At 38.5% G+C, this 20,667-nt stretch overlaps 1 protein-coding gene across 2 annotated transcripts in view; it reads left to right on the forward strand.

Moving 5' to 3' along the window:
* Positions 1 to 330: 330 nt before the first annotated feature.
* SKIL (SKI like proto-oncogene) overlaps positions 331 to 20,667 on the forward strand; it is a 28,078-nt gene continuing 7,741 nt past the window's right edge. Inside the window, exons 1-4 of one of the 2 annotated variants that reach the window (XM_086674701.1) lie at positions 331 to 472; positions 2,054 to 3,842; positions 17,742 to 17,835; positions 19,334 to 19,566. In XM_086674701.1, the coding sequence (XP_086530827.1) occupies positions 2,741 to 3,842; positions 17,742 to 17,835; positions 19,334 to 19,566 (1,429 nt within the window). In that variant the 5' untranslated portion in view covers positions 331 to 472; positions 2,054 to 2,740. Of the gene's footprint in view, positions 491 to 2,053; positions 3,843 to 17,741; positions 17,836 to 19,333; positions 19,567 to 20,667 lie in introns of both variants that reach the window. The other variant, XM_025913720.2, reaches the window with a different exon arrangement.

Genomic DNA, 20,667 nt, shown 5'->3' on the forward strand with positions numbered 1-20,667 from the left:
CGGGGAGGGAACATCCTGTCTGCGCCGGGTGCACCGCAGACAGCGCCGTGCGCCAGCCGCCCAGACGGCGCGCGAGGCCAGGAGCGCCGGGCGCGCGCCTGGGGGGGAGGGGCGCGCGCGCGAGGCGACGGGGCGAGGGGGGAGCCCCGAGGAGCCACAATAGGCCAGACGGCGCGCGCGTCCCCGAGGGGCTGGGAGTCGCGAGGGGGCGGTGGCAGCGACGCTGGCGGGCCCGCGCGCGCGGTGCCGCCGCTGGCTCCGTTCCCTTCCCCTCCCCCTCCCCGCCGCCCTCGCTCTCCCCCGGGCGGCCGGAGACGGCGGCGGCGTCTGCGGGAAGCCGTGTGTCTCCGCAGTGACGTGGGCGGGCCGAGGGCTCGGTGACGTCAGAGGGCTGTGTGTAGCGATGTGTGTGGGGTTCGGAGCGGCGCCGGCACAGCCGAAGGGAGCGGGCGAGCGGCGGCGGCTGGCACAGGTGCGGCCCCGGCTCGTGGTGAGGACGCGGCGGGCGCGGCGGGCGGCAAGGGGCGCGCGGCCTTGGGGCAGCCCGACGGCGGTGCCGTGGATAGTGGGGAGTTAACAAAGCTCGTCGAGCTACCTCGGGCGCGGAGGCCGAAGTCGGGGGTCCGGATGCGCGGGTCCCGGGTGGGGTCGGGGCCACGGGGGGCGCAGGGCGGGTGTCCCACGGCGGATCAAGCCTCGCTGACCCTAGGCTGGAAGGGCGCTGCACTTGACCGGAGCCGTCGGGACCCCGGAGACCCGGACGCCCGTCACTCCCCCCCACCCTTCCCCAGCCGCCCGTCTGCGCTCCTCGGGGATGCCCCGGGCGTCTGTCGGCGCCCAGCGGCGCGGAGATCCCGGCTAGGCGCCCCACCCGCCCGCAGACCCTTCTCCTTTCTGGCCCCGGGGAGGCGGGGGAGGTGCAGCCTTAGGGGTGCTGGGGTAACACCCGAGAACTTCCTGGGGCGAGGGTACGGGGGGGGGATTTCCACAGTCCTCCCTGCGGCCCCCGCAGTGGGGCAGTATTGGGAGGGCACTTGGGGTTGTCCCGAGACCGTGGGTGGGGGTTGGGGGACTCCTCTTTTTCCACTTCCCACTCTCCCCTTGCGCAGCCCAAGGCGTCCCGGCTCCCCTGTCCGCCACTCCGCCCTCCCCCTCGGGTTTGTAATGGGTGGGTGGATTTGCGTGGGCCGAGGATTTCAGAGTTTGGGGGGGCTCCCCCATTGTAGGTCATGCCTCCTGCCCTCTTTCTCGGTCTGCGTTGGCTGAGGTGTTTCTGTGGTGGGCGAAAGTCAGAACATTGGTTAGTGGCCTGGGTCCGTAACCCTTTGGGTCTCTTTTAAGGGAAACTGCTGAGAGTTTGGGAGGCATTTTTATTTATTGGATTTCTTTTGGGTGTCCTCTCAAGAAGGAAGTGGAAGAAGAATCTTTTCTTTTCTCCTCTTCCTCCATTTGCATTCTTTGTGAGGTCTGTCTGCCTTGTGTTTTTTGTCCGGAATTAGTCTCGTTAAGGATGGAGATTCCCAGGAGTGAAGTCTATAGCTTTTGGCTTCCATTAAGCAAATCCACTAACCTTTTAAAGGGAAAGTTAATTTTTGCCTACAGTCATTCCAGAAAAAATAGCGTACACTGACTGGGTGAATTAATGCCCTTAAAATTGTAAGTTAGGTACATGTGGTAGATATGTTAGCACGTATCTGATTTTTTTGGATGAAACTGGCATTTTTTAAAATTAAGAGATGAAGTAATGGATTATTATAGTTCAAATGGCATAACTGGGAAAGACTCTGGTACTTAGTTTTAGGTGAGATGATCTATTTAAGGTTCTTCTATTCCCTTTTCAGGGATGTTATTGCTCCCTTTACCCATTCTACAAATTATTTTCCTGTTTAAATGACGTTCTTCTAGTTAACTGGTGTTAGATTTAAAGAAATCGCTCAAGTGTCACCTTTGGTAAAGTGAACTCAGTATAAGATTAAGAAACTAGTTTCAAACTGACCCTTTGGCCTCTGAGCAAATTCAAGTATAACTCTCCCTCACTGCTCTTCTCTTCCAGATTAATTAAAAGACGAATGAACAGTAATCCATGAAGATAACTGGGCAATTTTTCTTTAGATATCATTTTTAACTGTAGAAGTTCAAGTGGAGTCAGAGGCTCTTCTTACCGTTTTTGAGGATTTCTACAAACCTTCAGTTGGTCAACACAGACCAACAGATCATCACTTTTAGAGAAGATAGTGTTTTCTTTTCCTTTTTTGGTGTCCTTGGTGCCAAAAACTAAATTTGGGTGCAACATTTTGATTTATATTTGTGTCTAGGTTTTATGACACAAGTAATTGCATAAACTTTTCACATGTTTTGCTCCAAACCAGACCAAACCATTGCACTGAATCTGGACATTCCGAATTGAGAGAACTGATAAGTTTATTTTAATGCATCTATTTGAAGAGTTAAGAAAAAAGGCTTCCTCAGAGGTGTGCCTCTCAAAATTATATTCTTTATTATTAGGGACAAAAGAAGAAATTTATAGCACTAGCAGTGAAATTATACTAGAGTATAAGCAGAACCAAATAAAATTGTAAAATCTCTTGAGTAATTTAGGGAGATTTCTCTTTGGAAATTTAAGTTTTCTGTGAGAGTAAGCTACTAGAACTATTGATATTCATTGCTTCTCTCTTGGAATGAGTGACTAAATAACAATGCAAATCTCAGACTTACTTATTTAACACCACAGTTTTTAGCAATGGAAAATCTACAGACAAATTATTCCTTGGTTCAGGGCTCAAATAAAAAACTGAATGGGATGGGAGATGATTGCGGCCCTCCAGTGAAAAAAATGATGACAGACGTTCCTGCAAATGGAAAAATGATGATAAACAAGATGCCAACAGTAAAGAAGGAACACTTGGAGGACTATGAAGTGCCAATGGAAACCGATGGGGAGCACGTCAAGCGAACCTGTGCCTCTGTGCCAGAACCTTTACATTTAAATCCCAGTTTGAAACACACTTTGGCACAATTTCATTTAAGTAGTCAGAGCTCTCTGGGTGGACCAGCAGCATTTTCTGCTCGGTATTCCCAAGAAAGCATGTCACCCACTGTATTTCTGCCTCTTCCATCTCCTCAGGTTCTTCCTGGTCCACTGTTCATCCCTTCTGATAGCTCCACAGAACTCACACAGACTGTGTTGGAAGGGGAGTCTATTTCTTGTTTTCAGGTTGGAGGAGAAAAGAGACTCTGTTTGCCTCAAGTCTTAAATTCTGTTCTCCGAGAATTTTCACTCCAGCAAATAAATACGGTCTGTGACGAATTGTACATCTATTGTTCACGGTGTACTTCAGACCAGCTTCATATCTTAAAGGTCCTGGGAATACTTCCATTCAATGCCCCATCCTGTGGGTTGATCACATTAACTGATGCACAAAGACTATGTAATGCTTTATTGCGGCCACGCACTTTTCCTCAAAATGGTAGTGTACTTCCTGCTAAAAACTCATTGGCCCAGTTAAAGGAAACTGGCAGTGCCTTTGAAGTGGAACATGAATGCTTGGGCAAATGTCAGGGTCTGTTTGCACCCCAGTTTTATGTTCAGCCTGATGCTCCATGTATTCAGTGTCTGGAGTGCTGTGGAATGTTTGCGCCCCAGACATTTGTGATGCATTCTCACAGATCACCTGACAAAAGGACTTGCCACTGGGGCTTTGAGTCAGCCAAATGGCATTGCTATCTTCATGTGAACCAGAAATACTTAGGGACACCTGAAGAAAAGAAACTGAAGATAATATTAGAAGAAATGAAGGAGAAATTTAGCATGAGAAATGGAAAAAGGACTCAATCTAAGGCAAGTTTTTTTTTTTTTTTAATAGTAATTTTAAGTAATGGCACTGGTTTACTTTGAAATCAAAAGTCTATATTTAGACTTACTTAACCTGTGCGATGTTAAGAAACTGTTACTGCTCATGCAACAACAAAAAATACTGGTCTTTGTAATGTGTTATGTTTGTATCACACGTTTTAGGCTATAAAGCGCTTTCCTGTGTGTGTGTTCATTTGATCTTTCAAACAGCCTAGTGCAAGAAGTAGGATTATTCCCATTCTACAGATAAAGAGAATGAGGCTCAGATCAAGTGGCTTTCCCAAGATTATATAGACAGGGTGTGGAGGATTTGGGGCTTCTTTGTCAAGTCATGATCTCTTTCTTTTTCACACATCCTGCTTTTTGATGACTAGATCTGTTGTTGTCCTAGGACTCCAGATAATTTACACTTTGGTGTTATTTCCATTTGCAAATGGTATAATGGCTGGCCAAAACAATTCTGGTTGTGGGCTTCAAACAGCATTTTTCCAAGGTAGATCTAGGATTTCTGACATTGTTTTTATCCCTGGATATTCAGGTTTGATCAATATTCGGAATAAATGGAAAAGACAGGTTTATCGGAAGAATTTGTGATTCTGGTAAGAGGTTTTTTTAAAAGAAAGAAATAACTTAAAAAAATTGTGACAGCTAGAATAAATAGATTATTTTAGGCTAAATAAATACTAATATAAAAATCTGTCAGCAAAGAGATCTTACTATTTTTCCCACTGCAATATCTGCTAGGCTAAACTAAGGTCTTCATTCTGAGAGCCTGAATGCCTGGGTAATAAACAAGATTTGGGTTATTAAATATCCAGCTTGTTGACTTGGTTGTTAAATATATTTTTTACTTGATTAAAGTTAGTATAATAGCTAGCACTATTTAACACTTACATTGTGGCAAGCATTGTTTTTGAGCAGTTTCACATATATAATTTTATTTGAGTTGTACAATGAAAGATTGGCCATGTTTCATCTTAAGAATCTAAGTTTTCCACTGTTAGTTTTTATTTCTTGAAATAATCTCTACCTTTTCTACTTCACAGAAGAAATGAGTGAAGCGTATTAAATGACCGCAGCTTATTCACAGCAACATTAGAGCTTGGGCTTGAATCTAAGATTTTTGGTGTCGTGTGCTTTATTATGGTACCTTTAAGGTTTTGAAGGAAATTTAGTTACAGTTGAGTTTTAAAACTGTGATTTGTTTCTGAAGCTCAAGAAGATAATTTTAGACTCTTAATTCAGGGTAGTTTGCTACTTGCTGCTTCCAAAGGGTCAGCACTCTGAAATTCCTTGCCTGTGGCTACTAGATAAGTTTATATTGTTCATGTGCAGTTATTGACTGATTTTGAAGCAGGATTGACTTCAAGCCACTTCTCAAATTACTGGACTTGCTTACAGCTGGATTGGTCCCATGCTGAAGCTTGTGCTTGGAGATGATCTATATTCTCAAAATGTGGAATGCTCCTTTTGATATTTATGATATCTAGCTCAATGCTAATTAGACCCCTACCCTTACATGTCCATAGGTGACCACATTATTTGCTAGATATTATTACTCCAGTCTTCATTGCTCTGACATAAGCGTTTTTGGGATAAACTCCTTTGCCTGAAGTTCCTCTTCTGTATTTGTGAGCAAAAACATCTGAGAACCATGATAAAGATTAGAAAGAAAAAGGTGATGAATTTACTTAACTGAAACTGTATGTGCTAGGGTTTAGGTAAAATTGAAACCATTCTTCATCTGAATGTAGTCCTTTATTGTCTCAGAAATGATTAATTTGAATTCATTTTTTTTGGGGGGGGGGAAGGTGTGAGATTTTTTTCCCTCACCTTTTGGCTGTTATCTTTTTGCAGGATTTACTATAATGTTTTTGGTTTCATTTTGGTATTGTTTCCAATTTTATGTGAATTGTAAGCAATGTAAGGGAATTTAAGAAAATTTCTACCAATGAAATCTTTAAGAAAGAAGACTTCTGGGTTCACATGTAATACATACTTGAGTGGTTGTTTTATTATGCTTATCACTCCATATTTTGAAAATTTAGTCCTGAAGACTTTTTTGAAGGTCTGTGAACAAGGTTTCTTAGATGAGAAACCAGTCCCAGATGGGTCACATGTTCTGGTTGTATAACTGGTGGGTGGTAGAATGAGGAGCTGAATGCAGTTCTTCTGACTTGAAGTCTAGTAATTTTCACTGCTTTTCCCTAAAGCAAACTTTGTAGTACAAACTACTACTGAATTTTGAGAAACATTAACTTCTTATCAATTTTCCTTAGTGTAATGGTTCGTAAACTCTGTGTTAACTTGAATTTTATACTAAGGTCCTTAACAGGGAGGGGGTGCTAGGAGATATCCTTGACTGGGGAACGTTTTTTATTATCTCCTGTGAGTCAGTGAGTTGGTTGCCAAACAAACCAAATAGACCCAGAGGAAGCTCATTTGAAGAAGTCAATACAGGCTTTCTTTTCTTTTTTTTTTTTTTTTTTACATAGAAGAGTAAACTAAATATATTAATATTTTATGTAAATAACTTTATGTTTAATGTGAATACTAACGTAGTTCAATAGGTTTATACATAGTTAATTTAAAGTATTGTTTTAGATTAAAAAACCAAAATTATGAAACTCAAAAGGCAATTGTTTGAAATGTAGCAACTGTTATTTCCAGGGTTGGAAATTATATTAGTAATGATCACCTAACTATTTGCATAACTAATAGCTCCATTTAATTTGCATAGTTAGTAGCTATATTTAGATGGGAGAAGTAAGTGGTATAAGGTCAGTGTTCTAAGTGAAGAACTGGCTCTGTGTAGAAACTAACGGTATATTTTGAAGCCTTTCTTACTCAGGTCAGGACAAGAAATACAACTGGTTTTAGATCTGCCTAGGTGGCTTTGTAAAATGATGTTCTTAAGCAATTTATTTCTTCGTATCGCCTGAACTTTTTATGCTTTTTGTTAGAAATATGGCTGTTGTATTATTTATTTGATCTAATTCTGATTTAGTTGCTCTTACATTTTTGTCTATGGAAAAAAGGTTGCTAAGCAAATTGATCATTTGTAAATAAAATTTGAAGGGTGATGTTTAAGATTATTTTCAAGCACATTGGAATAGCCCACTTGTAGTGATAGGTGGTTCTTTACTCTTACAAAATGTGACAGAAAATCTTTAAGTTAGAGATGGTGTATGCCCTTATATTAAAAAAAAAAAAAAAAAACAAAACATTTAAAATGTAGATTTTTTAACATTCAGAATTGACTACTCTTAGGTAAATAATAATATGGTATTTACTCAGCTTAGGAAAAAAATAGATTATGATGCACATAAATGACCTAAAGATATCAATTTAAACTTTTTTTTAAAGCCTGTTAAACATTTTACTATTTTTAGTTTTGCATTTTCCTTTCAGTTCCTCATTTTTGCAGAAGTCATTGGAATAATAATAGTACAAAAAAATTCTATCTTGTAAACTGTTATTTTTCTGTTTAGGAAGTGCATTTCTTAGTCCAATAAGGTAAGGAAATACACTGGAGAAAATGGGCAACTACAGAGAGTAGTGTTGAGACAAAATGTGTTTCAGTAATAATTGTGGCCAATTTGGTGGTAATTTGTTACATCAGTGATATAGTTTGTATTTTGCGATTAGCATAAATTTTGATCAAGTGGGGGTAAGGTTAGAATCAGATGAAGTATTTGTGTTCATATGCACGACGAGTATGAATATTTTTGTCTACTTTTCTGAAATTAATAATTGACTTCATGAGTTTAGAGACCCTTTTTCCTGTTTTCCCAGAATGTAGTTTAGTGCTTGGTGCATCAGAGGCAGTCAATGAAATCTTTTTTTAAACTGAATACATTTTTGAAGAACAACACACTGCATTATATTTTAGAATGTTTGGAGTTTTTGGGTGAAATAATGGTTTGATCTGTAAGTAAACACCTGTGATTTGCAAATAAACTGTTGAGTGAGAGAATGGAAGCCAGAGCATTTTGGAAGAGTCTAGAAATGTAGGATGGTACTTCAAACTATTATTAAAACATTTAGTAATACGTATTTGGGGACTTTTCCTTTCCCCAAACATCTTCTTGACTTACCTGGAATTATGTGAAGACATTTCTAACACAAATGAGATAACTGAGTAATGGGTTCAAATGTATCCCACTCTTAGTTATTTGTACACAGCTGTTATACTAGTTGGATATTTTGTTTACTTACTAAAAATGAAGTATGCAAGAAGAACACACAAAACAGGTCTATTGTAAGAATTATAAGGACATTTCAATGAAATCTTTAGAATGGCTTTGGGAATAGTGCCCCCTTATGGTTTAGGAAATACAGAGCCTATATTCGTTTTTACCATTAAAAAAATGGTAAAACATTTATAAGTATTAACATTTTTAAAAAGGCTGGTGATAAGTCACAACTTTATTCTTTTTGGTCTGATAAATGGGAAAAAATTAAGAAACTTCAAGGAAGAAGAAAAAGGGTATACTTGAATCACTGTGTAGGCAGCCAGCAGTGTTCTCATAGCTATGCATACATTATAATTTATGCCACTGGGAGAACAAGGAAGTAATCAAGAATTGGGTTAATTTCAATTCCTTTAGTATTCTGGGAAAGGAAAGTGTGGAGCAAAACTCATTTTGTTCAAGTAAAGAGATAGAACTAGTTTGGGAATAGCTTTAGTAATGACTGGAAACTGTATTTTGTCCACATGCAGGATTTTGGTCTAATGAGGGTTCATATACTTAAAATAACTTAAGGATTTTATTAGACTGTGAAAAGCAAAAAGAAGATATATAATTAAATTCTAAATCTTTTCTTAAGGTGAAGCTTGCTTCATTCACTAAATTAAGTATTACAGTACCATGCTAGGCAGAAAAAGGAATGAATAGAAAGATATAAATTACTTTAAAACTCATACTGATTTCTAGACTTAGAAGTGGGTCACAGAAATATGTACATAAAGACTAAATGGAGGCTCCTTAGGGCAGGACTTTATCTTCTAGTTTTTGAATCTAGAATGTGGTAGATGTTTAATAAAGGTTTGAATAACTGAATGAAGAGTCTTAATTAGCCCTATAAAGTTACCAGTGATTTTTGAGGAGAAAAAGAGGCTTAGTTTTAAAGCAAAGCAGCATTTTGTTTTTACTTGTGGTATTGAATTTGTTTTGAGATTTCAAATAGCCCTAAAAGTGCGTATTTTGTTTATCTTATGGGGACAAGGAATATGAAAGTTTAGAGGCTCACTAAAGATCATTTTGGTAACACTAGGGCTTTTATTCCACATTAAAAGTGTTTTTGTTGTTGTTTTTTGGTGTGGTTATGAAAGCAATATAGGCCCACTGTAGTAAATCCTAAACAAGTGCAAAGAAGAAAACAAAATTTCGTAATTCATAATTTCAACATAGATGATAATTAACACTGGAGTTTATTCCATTACACATGTAATCCTTTGTAAATCTGTGCATATGCACAGTGCACAAGTGTTATTATTAATACAAGACTAGTTGTTGAAATAATACTTGTGGACCAATTCTAGGATCGTTCACTTAGAGCAAGGTTTTTCAAATTGCAGTTTGTCACTCACGCAGCCCTTTTCATCTGGGGTTTCAAGAAAGGAGATTTAAGCCCTACAGAAAATGATCTGAGTGATGGTTTCATCATTTCTCCCAAAGATGGTGTATACTACCATTCTCAAAGCTTTGAAGTGAAGTTAATTCATTGCATACAGTGGATGCCTTGGGGCATTTGGGCTTATCTCTTGAGAACCCCAGTTGAGGGCCAGGAGGGTTACGAAATCAATTTAGTGGGTCACCGACATTAAAAAAATGAAGTAGAGTAAAATAAAAAATAGACTACATTGCATATAGTAAAATTAATCTACATTAAAGAATTAATCTTCATTTTGATATTCTCAACATACATTAATTGAAGGCCAAAATGATCGGAGATCATAATTTTTTATTTTTATTTTTTTTAATGTTTATTTTTGAGAGAGAAAGAGATACAGTGCGAGTGAGGGAGAGGCAGAGAGAGGGAGGCAGAATCTGAAGCGGGCCCCAGGCTCTGAGCTGTCAGCACAGAGCCCCACACCAGGCTGGAACCCATGAACTACGACATCATGACCTGAGAGAAAATTGGACGCTTAACCAACTGAGACACCCAGGCGCCACAGAGATCATAATTAAAAAAATTTTTTATTAATGTTTACTTATTTTTAAGTGACAGACCGTGAGTGGGGAAGGCACCATCATAATTTTTTTAAAAAGCACATATGCTGGGGGGCCCCTGGGTGGCTCAGTAGGTTGAGCGACCGACTTTGGCTCAGGTCATGATCTTATGGTTTGTGGGTTCGTGGGTTCTTCCAGCCCTACATTGGGCTCACTGCTGTCAGCGTGGAGCCTGCTTTGGATCCTCTGTCCCCTTCTCTTTCTGCCCCTCCCCCACTCATTCTCTCTCTCTCTCTCTCTCTCTCTCTCTCTCTCTCAAAAATAAACATTTTTTGAAAAAGCATATATGTTGAAATGGGCTGGAAAAGCAAAACCTTAGATTTATACAGATATTTTATTTTATTTTATTTATTTATTTTTAAAAAAAAAATTTTTTTTTCCAACATTTATTTATTTTTGGGACAGAGAGAGACAGAGCATGAACGGGGGAGGGGCAGAGAGAGAGGGAGACACAGAATCGGAAACAGGCTCCAGGCTCTGAGCCATCAGCCCAGAGCCTGACGCGGGGCTCAAACTCACGGACCGCAAGATCGTGACCTGGCTGAAGTCGGACGCTCAACCGACTGCACCACCCAGGCGCCCCTATACAGATATTTTAGTGAAAAGATGTATGTGACATGGAGATTGCTAAGTTATTGTCATATTAAATGAATTGGTCTCTGTAAAATTCCAGTATAAAAATTTTTATTTTTAGGGGTGTCTGGCTGGCTCAAATCGGAGGAACACATGACTCTTGATCTCAGGGTCGTGGGTTCGCACCCCACATAGGGTGTAGAGATTACTTAAATAAATAAACTTATTATTATTATTTTTTTATTATTTTAGAAGTAGGAACTTAACAGGACTTATATCAGTTTGCTCCTTTTCCTTCACATTATGAAGGGAGTGGTATCATACTACTAACTTCACATGGCTTTATTTCCATAAAGGATTTGCACATTATAAAAACGTGAGCCTTTGCTTTTCCTGTGAGCATCTTTGAGCACTTATTTAAACTTAAAATTGGCTTTGTGAAATAGGTGGTGTCTTTCAGTGTGGGAGAGCAGCAGACATTGCTATATCTCCAGAAGATCTATCTGGTTTTGGTAATTTAGTGGAGGTGCTTAGATCATATTGTTTCAGTTTTGCATTAGGTTGATTAATTCTAATAATTACAATGAAGTGAGGCACAAGATTGAGCCTTAAAATCTCTTAAGTAGCTATTTGCTACCTTGTAACACTATTCCTCTTTCAGTTGTTGAAATGCTCATTCACAACATGTTGGAGGTACTGAGGAAACTTGATCCTTCAGTGAGAGATTCAGTTTCTTTCAGTAAGAGTTGTTGGCAGCTGTGTGGTAGGGTGTCTTTGTGTCCTTCTGAAATCATTTATTGACCACTTGAATGCCTTAGTATTATAATAACACAGCAAAAAGGCCCTGACAGGTATATCCACTTTATTCCTAAGGAGTTATTGCTTAGCTGTGTATTCAGTCATGTGTTTAGTAAGGTTGCTAATGATTTATGTTGGGCTTGTACAAAGTAATGTATATTTAATATATATTATCTTTTATTTCTTGTGTAAGCACATCATTAGAATAGTCTGTTAAATTTACCAATCTGCTAGTCCTTTGTATGTATACTGTTTTAGGAATAAATACCACAATCTAAAAATTTACCTGTTATAGCTCTTTCTAAATTCTGTTTTTGAAAATAATTTTTCCACATATTAAAAAAAAATTTAATGTAATTTTTGGAGAGACTTTGGAAATCCTACCAGTATATGTTGAGGATATTATCTGGATTTCTTTAGTTCATCAATATTTGTCATTTGGATTTAATTAAGGGTCATAATATTAATCTGCTACTATAATTAAAAACTAGAGTATCATCTAAAAGCAAAGTTTATTATTGGAGATAAGTCTAGGAATTGTAAAGTGTTGTGATTTTTTTTTTTTTAAGTATAAATTGGAATGTTTATATGTGAATAGTGCCGAGTGGGTAGGATTGCTTTTGTATCCAGAAAGTGGTGACTAAAATGTTTATTGTTTTTTGTTTTTGTTTTTTTTTTGTAAATGAAATCAAGTTCTCTAAATTATTTGTCATTGTGAGACTAAAAAGCATTGTACTACCAAAAACACAATAGTTCTTTATTAGGAAATGTGATTATTAAAGGATCATGTGTATATAACACCGTAGGTTGAAATTTAGAGAAATTTTTATAAAACATTTCCTAATTTTTATTTATTTAAAATTTACTCTTGTGTACATTTTGGGATTGTTTTAATTTTGCTTTCATAGATGTTATTTGTTGTTTTATGACTTACAGAAAGAATGAAATAATATGTCTGAAAATTTTCCTGTGTTTCAGATGAGGATGCCATCTGTTCATTTCGCGGTAGATAACGGTGGGGAAGTTGGGCGATAAAAGCATTTAAAAATGTTTAGGGCTCTAACTTAAGATACTAAGTGATCTACTTCTCTCCTTTGCCAAGTAATGTAATGAATTCTATTCTGATGTTTAAAAACACCAAGTAAATAAATTCTTCCCACCTTGAAAAGTGAGATAAGAGGCAATACGTGCTCATATCTTGGTATCTAATTTTTATTCCTGATCAGTAGTAGCAACACTGCTGTGCCATTTAATTACACTGTTCTTTTTTTGAAGACCTAATTTGTATGTTGACACAAATGCAGAATAGATGAGAAAATCTGGCATGCCTGTGAATGTTCTGTTGTATAATATGTGCTTTTCTTAATTGTTTTTAACACGCAGTTAGGATAAGTTGTTATAAATGTGTTTATGGCTTACCACATGTTAGATAAAATCAAATCCCAACATTTTATCATGGTTAGCATTGTATATTTCCCCATCATTTGTATTATTTAATTTGTAGGTCTGATTTCTAAAAATACACCCCAGAGACTGTTGGGCTTTCTGGTGCTTCATGGAGTAGAAGGATATTGAATGTGAAAGAGACTATCTTCTTTCTCAGTTTCATGGTAGCACAGTAACCCGATAAAAGGCCACCCTGGGAATTAATGAGCTAAGCTGTCATTCAGGATTCATTCAACAAATATTTATTAGTTCCTTCTACATGCCAGGCATGGTGCTAGGTACTGAAAATACACAAAAGTAAAGAAGATGGCCCTTGACCTAAAGCTGCTGTACAAGCAGAGGCTGGATAGCCACTTGTCAGTGATTTTGAATAGGGAATTCAGACGTTGGCTAGGGGACTGCACTAGGTGATCTTTAAAGAGGGTTTCTTTAAAATCCCTAGACTGTGATTCTGTTAGTTGGATTGTGTGAGATTAGAAAATAAAATAAAGGGCAGAAATTAGGGATGGATATTTAAAATGCTAGCAATTCTTTATGGAGGCATCTGAAGTTTAGAGATGATAGAAAATAGAAATATGCACTGGCTTTGGATCATGAATAAAATAGTAAAACTTAAATCAAGCTTTGAAATGAACTTGATCAAAATTGAGTCAGATTTCAAGTCAAGAAGTTTAGAACTTGCTATTCAGGAGATTTGAGATTCCAGATATCTATAATAGAAGAAACTTTCGGGGCGCCTGGATGGCTCAGCCGCTAAAGCTCTTGACTTTGGCTCAGGTCATGATCTCACGGTCTGTGAGTTCGAGCCCCGCGTTGGCTCTGTGCTTACAACTTGGAGCCTGGAGCCTGCTTCAGATTCTGTGTCTCCCTCTCTGTCAGCCCTACCCCCACTCACGCTCTGTCTCTCTCTCTCTCTCAAAAATAAACATTAAAAAAATTCTTCAGAAAAAACTTTAGAAAATGTCTCAATTTTGGTAATTTTAATTAAAAAAAACTGAGAAGCAATTGATATCTTGGGCAGTACATCCAGAATTATTTGGGATATATAACTGATTTAAAGTGGAGCTTGCTTTATTTTCTAAATAATGAGTTTAACAAATGACTTCTAGAAAAGAAATTCCGATTTAATTGAAGCTGATCTATTTTTTTTAATGTTTATGTTGACAGAGAGGGAGAGTACTTGTGCATGCGTAGGTGTGGGGCAGAGAAGGGGAGAGAGAGAGAGAGAGAGAGAGAGAGAGAGAGAGAGAGAATGAATCCCAAGCAGACTTCGATCCACACTCAGCACAGAGCCTGACACCAGGCTCGATCTCATGACCCTAAGATCATACCTGAGCTGAAATCAAGTCAGATGCTTAACCGAGTGAGCCACCCAGGCACCCTAGCTGATCTTACATTTCATTGATTTGTTACAGTGAGCTTTTCCATGCTTATTAACACCTTGTCATATAGTGTTTTGGTGAAAAATGTTCTGCCTAAATGAGTTTTCTGGATGATGAAGCTACTCTTTTCAGCACTGTGTTCTTAAAAACTTTAACCTTTTTGCTGAATTCTAAAATGTCTTAAATAGTTTTCAGTCTTTCTAAGTGGTAGGTATGTATGTATACAGTGTAGTATTTATATCTGGTATAAGTTATAGAATATAGTTTAATTATGTCATGTTAACTCAAGACTTTTTAAATATCAGTTTCTGTGCTCTGTTGTGAAGGTAGGGGACAAGTGAGCTTTATTAAATTATTTGCCCTGGTCTGTGATAAAGCCCTTAGATTGTCTTGCTTTTTGAATTAGTGTTTGTGTTTGCATTTTGTAATTCTCCTTAGGCTGTCGATTGTCACCTGGCATCTATTATTTAGTATCGTTGTTACCAGCAATATCCTTTCTAATTTACTTGTAGAACTAAGTTATCTGAGAAACTATGTAAACAAGAGATTGGCTTATTTTATAAATAAACATGATTTTGCCTCAGATTCTGAACTTTAGAATTGATCGGGATTGTGAGGTTGTTGTTGTTGTTTTGTTTGTACTCTTGTAGAGAGCCTAGGGTCCCCTCACTGAATACTCAATTCTTAAATCCTTTGAAAATCTCTTTATTTCCCCTAGTCTTGTGGTCTTGTTAGTTTTTCAAATTACTTGTTCATTCTTTTTTTTTTTTTAAGTTTATTTATTTATTTTGAGAGAAAGCATGCGCTTGAGCGCCTGCAAGCAGGGGAGGAGCAGAGAGAGCAGAAGGCTAGAGAATCCCACGCAGGCTCTGTGCTGCCAGCGGGGCTTGAACTCACTAACCGTGAGATCATGACCTGAGTGGGTCTTGATCTCATGAATCGTGAGATCATGCTTGAGCTGAAGTCAGGTGTCAGATGCTCAACTGACTGAGCCCCTCAGGTGCCTTCCTTGTTCATTCTTAACCAAAATGTTGGCCTCCTACAAATAGAAGTTACCATATTTTTATTTTTGTGGATTAAAAAAATTGTTTTTAATGTTTATTTTTGAGAGAGAGCGCGCGTGTGTGCGTGCGTGTGAGTGGGGGAGGGGCAGAGAGAGAGGGAGACACAGAATCCAAAGCAGGCTCCAGGCTCTGAGCTGTCAGCACAGAGCCCGACGCGGGGCTCGAACCCACGAACTATGAGATCATGCCTTGAGCCGAAGTCGGATGCTTAACCAATTGAGCCACCCAGGTGCCCCATCTTTCTCAGTTTCTGAACCTCACTTTTCTAATGTGTAAAATGGAGATCATGATACCTACTTAATGTAAGTTACTGTTAAAATTAAGTAGGATGTATAAAGTTCTTATCAGGTAGATGCTCATTAAGTAGCCAAAAGGGTTTACCTTCTTCTTTGCCTTTATTCACAGGTACAGTTTATGAGGAAGTATGGTTTACTGATAAGTGTTAGGCAAAGTAGTTTAGCCTGGCAAACTTTTGTGGTGCTTGTGTGTTTGTTTTTTGTGATGTTTATTAGAGATCAGTTGCCTGTGAAAGGAAGGGAGTAGGGGCAAGACTGGGTAGAGGGAAGGTAAAAATGTGCAATGCAAACCCATCACTGTTTCATCCAAGTTGGTACGGAGCTGTGGAGTGAATAATGCCCATTTGAGTTGTGCCGTAATAGGATAAATTGGCTGCTCTTTGGACTCCTACCCCCCTCACATCAGTCACCATATTAGCTGCATGACCCGGCTTTGAGAAATTTCCTCACAAGCATGGGCTGCTCAGGTACTATGCTGAATTCTTGAGGTAGACCCTCCACAGATCTGTGGAGTTCTCTCTGGGCACCTTTCTCTGTGCTGCAGACTCTATTTGCCTTGGTCTTTCTGACATTCTACTCCTCCACTCAGGTTACTCTGTGAGGCTCTGCTTGGGTTCCCTTATCTTTTTAATTTTTTTTTTGTTAACATTTCACTATACTTCTTTTATTATATATCTACCTATTCATCTCTCTATCAATTCACTTTTCTTCTCCTCCAGTTTTATTCAGAAATAATCGATATCATCACTAAGTATAAGGCATACGGCATGATAGTTTGATTTGCATATATTGTGAAGTGAATTACCACAGTAGGTTCAGCTAACATTCATCCTTCTAGTGTAGTCTGTCTTGGTTTCTGAGGCGCGATGGGGCGCTTCAGCTTCACCACCCCCATCCCCTGTGTTACAGCATTCTCTCACTGGTGACTTGCCCTTGAATAGATGTTAGTTGTTTTTCTTGCGCGTGGCGGGGGTGGTGGGCAAAGTCAGGAACAACCTATGTTGCCATCTTAGTGACCTCACTCCCCTGGCAAATATTTGTTGCTATAGAATGCCATCTAATCCATTAACAAATACTGTAGGGAAAGGGTATATTCTAGCTGATTGTAGCAGCAAGAAGGATCGGAACTTACCAATGCTGTACATTTGTAAGGTGCTATTTAAAATGGATTTAAAAAATAGATTCCAGCAGTGCCTGGCTGGCTCAGTGGGTTAAGCATCTGACTCTTGATTTCAGCTCAGGTCATGATCTCACAGCTGTGAGGGAATCTGCTTAGGATTCTCTTTCCTCTCCCTCTGCCCCTCCCTTGCTTGCACGCTCTCTCTTGCTCTCTCTCAAATAAACATTAAAAAAAAATAGGGGCGCCTGGGTGGCTCAGTCAGATAAGCATCTGACTTCGGCTCAGGTCATCATCTCGTGGTCCATGGGTTCAAGCTCCATATCAGGCTCTGTGCTGACAGCTCAGAGCCTGGAACCTGCTTCAGATTCTGTGCCTCCCTCTCTCTTTGCCTCTCCCCTGCTCACGCTCCATCTCTCTCAAAAAATAAACACTAAAAATTAAAAAGCATTTAAAAAATAGATTCCATAAGTATGAAATTTTATGAAATCATTTCTGATAATCCATGTTGAACATGCATACTGAAACTATTTCTTTTTTAAAAAAAAATTTTTTTTTTAACATTTATTCATTTTTAAGAGACAGAGACAGAGCATGAGTTGAGGAGGGCAGAGAGAGAGGGAGACACAGACTCTGAAGCAGGCTCCAGGCTCTGAGCTGTCAGCACAGAGCCCGACACGGGGCTCGAACTCATGAGCTGTGAGATCATGACCTGAGCTGAAGTCGGACACTCAACCGACTGAGCCACCCAGGTGCCCCTGAAACTATTTTTTGAAAGGATGGTTGATGTTGTTTTGAGTGACTAGATTTGGTACTTTAAGGACAGACTGCCTTGTTAGAAGATGACTCTTAAATAATGTAACTCTTACTAGGGTTCTCCAGAGATATCCTATGGCCCTATCTGGTTGACACATAAAATTAACCATCACATCTTCCTTCAATGAACTTTTTCCCTTCTACATTTTTCTACAGATAGATACATCATCAGGAATGGAATTACAGTCATGGTACCCTGTTATAAAGCAGGAAGGTGACCATGTTTCGCAGACACATTCATTTTTACACCCCAGGTGAGTGGGTATTGGCTCATTTGTTTGTTCGTTTGTTCATTCATTCATTCATTCATTCATTCCTTCAACATCTATGTGTCAGGTACTGTTCTAGACTCTGCTAATTCATTATTTACTTTTAGGCTTGTTAATAAATGAATTGTAAATTGTGTTGAATATTTGAGATAACCTTTTCTTGGTGTGTATGTTCTTTCTAGGAAATCATCATTTCCTTTTCACCCTGAAGTAAACATTGAAAATTTTCCTTTAATTTCCTTCCTTTTAAGAGGTAAACCAACTCTTCAAGAGTTTGGTATGCAACTTTGATATTTTACAAGGAAATTTTTTGAAATTAAGAAGTTTTCATAGTAACCATATCCCTCAAAATCCAGTGTTCACGTTTTCGATAAAAATCCACCTTAGATTATAAATTTTTTATTTGTCGATTCCTAGATTTTTATTGCTGTAAATATATATTTCCCCCCCCTCCCCAAACACGGTGATGAAGAATCTCAGTCTTACTTACATTTGCACAGTTCCTACCATTCCTATTGTGTTGAAGTAACTCTTTGGATATTATTAAACCTGTCCGTTTTCTTAGCAGAATACTGAGTTTTCATCTGCAGAATTCATGTGATTGGTAAAGAGGAACAATGTAGATTACTGCGTAAAGAAAATCAGATGTAAGAAGAGATCATTAGCATTTAGGGAATGAAGTATTATGTTAGTTAAATGGTTGCATCTTTTGGCTAAAGTTATGCAGATTATAGTTAATAGTATGGTACTTCAATATCTAGCTCCAGTTTGTTCCATGGTCTCTCAGGTAATCTGCAGAAAATTTTATGTGAGCTTTGAGCAAAATTGGTAGTCATGCCTTCAATCTTAGTTTTGTGCAACTTACTATTGAATTTTTATCAAATTAGGAAGTACTGAAGTATTTTAGGAAGATCGCTCTGTGGGGTTTGAAACAAGTAGGACTTGTTGCCCAGTAGCGGTGTTCAGACTGCTATAGAAGACGGGCCCTGGGAGCTCCTGATTGGGCCTGCGGTGAATCTGGCTCTAGCCTTATAGTGTGGAACTGAATCAGCCTTTCTATAACAGAGCAAGGATTCCTTGCTTTGGACGGGTGGCAGGCAAGAAAATGGTTCTCCAAGTAGTATATGGTCTGTTTTCTTTCTAGCATAAGCCTTACCTATTTAGGGCTATTAAATAGCTCTAAAAGTGCTTGATGCCTTTAATTCTCAGGTGGTTTTGAGGGAAGGAGATGAGACTAATTTTCTTTCCTTGTAGGTATCTCTCAGTGCTTAGAGATTACTTTTTGCAAAATAACGAAAATTACTCATAATTTTGCACTTACTGCCTAAAGTACTGAATTTTTAAGGAATTCTTTTCTGTGACCCTTATTTTCTGAGTTGTTATGTTGTCTGTTTTAATGTAAAATTTTTTAATGATAGAAATAGATTTAATGCTTTTTTACCCAAGTGAATATGTGTCTTATTTTGCCTTTCTCCGTCTGTAGCTACTACTTATACATGTGTGATAAAGTGGTTGCACCAAATGTGTCGCTTACTTCTGCTGTATCCCAGTCTAAAGAGGTCACAAAGACAGAGACAAGTAGGACCGTACCAAGACCATCAGAGAAGCCTCATAGTAGTGGGAAACATCAAAAAGTGGTATCGTATCCAGATGTCTCACTGGAGGAACAGGAGAAAATGGATTTGAAAACAAGTAAAGAATTATGTAGCCGTGTAGGTAAGTATTCAGAAATTATTTTTTGAAATCAAATATCTAATTATTCTGTTTTTTCAGCATTTTCAAAGAAGATTTCTAGGTAAGAGAATGTTCCAGATAATTGAAGCTTTTATCTTGAAAAAAAATGTACCTTTCAAAACTCTGAGTTTTTTTTTTTTAGCACGGTGATAGCTATCGCGGCTAAAGATACAGATATGTGGATTACATGGTTTCATACTGTGGGTGATTTTTGTATGACTTTTTTTTTTCCTTTCCTGCCTTTTTTTTTTTTCCTGTCAGTTTTTTTTTCAGAAGGTCCTTTTTAATTTGCTGTGAATGGAGAAACCATTTACTAATGCTAAGACTTAGTACGTAAGAGTAGTGAGGTGTAGGACTCAGGGAAACTTAGTCATGGGATAAGCAAGGAGTGAAAACTCATAGCTGTGAGTGAGAGCCAAGCAGATGGCATAAAAGCAGAATGCTGGCTGGACATCTTAAAAAAATAAAAGAGCTGCCGATTACAGTGGCTTTTAAAGTGCCGTGGACCAAACAAGACATATCTGTACAAATGCTGCTTCTTTTATCCTCTTTATAGCAGCAGAGCTTTGCTTACAGCTTAGGCAAAGTGTGATAGTTGTTGCAGCTTTCCTGAAGTAGTTGAAGATTCTTGGGGTCAAGGGGGTTTCTATACTTTAATTTTGAGATTTTTAAAATTCAGCTTTCTTTGGATTTAAATATGGTAAATAATAACCGGTAACATACTAGTAAGTCTTATTTGCAGTATATCTCCCAAATTAATTCTAGTGACTTGTAAAAAATTGTTGGGATATAGTTCATGTACCATAAAATATACCTTTTTAAAGTGTACAGTTTTGTGACCTTCAGTAAATTCATAAAGTTGTTCATCAATACACCTATTTAATTTCAGGACATTTTCTCACCCCCAAAAGAAACCGTGTAATCCATTAGAAGTTACTCCTCATTTTCCTCTTTCTCCAGCCTCTATTTATTTTCTGTTTTTATAGATTTGCTTATTCTGGGCACATCATATAAAAGAGATCATATATTGTGTGAGCTTTTATTGTCTGACTTCTCACTTTGCATAATATTTTCTCAGTCGTT

The sequence above is a fragment of the Puma concolor genome, chromosome C2, assembly GCF_028749965.1.
Source record: "Puma concolor isolate L17-30 chromosome C2, mPumCon1.1.hap2, whole genome shotgun sequence".
Classification (NCBI taxonomy): Eukaryota; Metazoa; Chordata; class Mammalia; order Carnivora; family Felidae; genus Puma; species Puma concolor.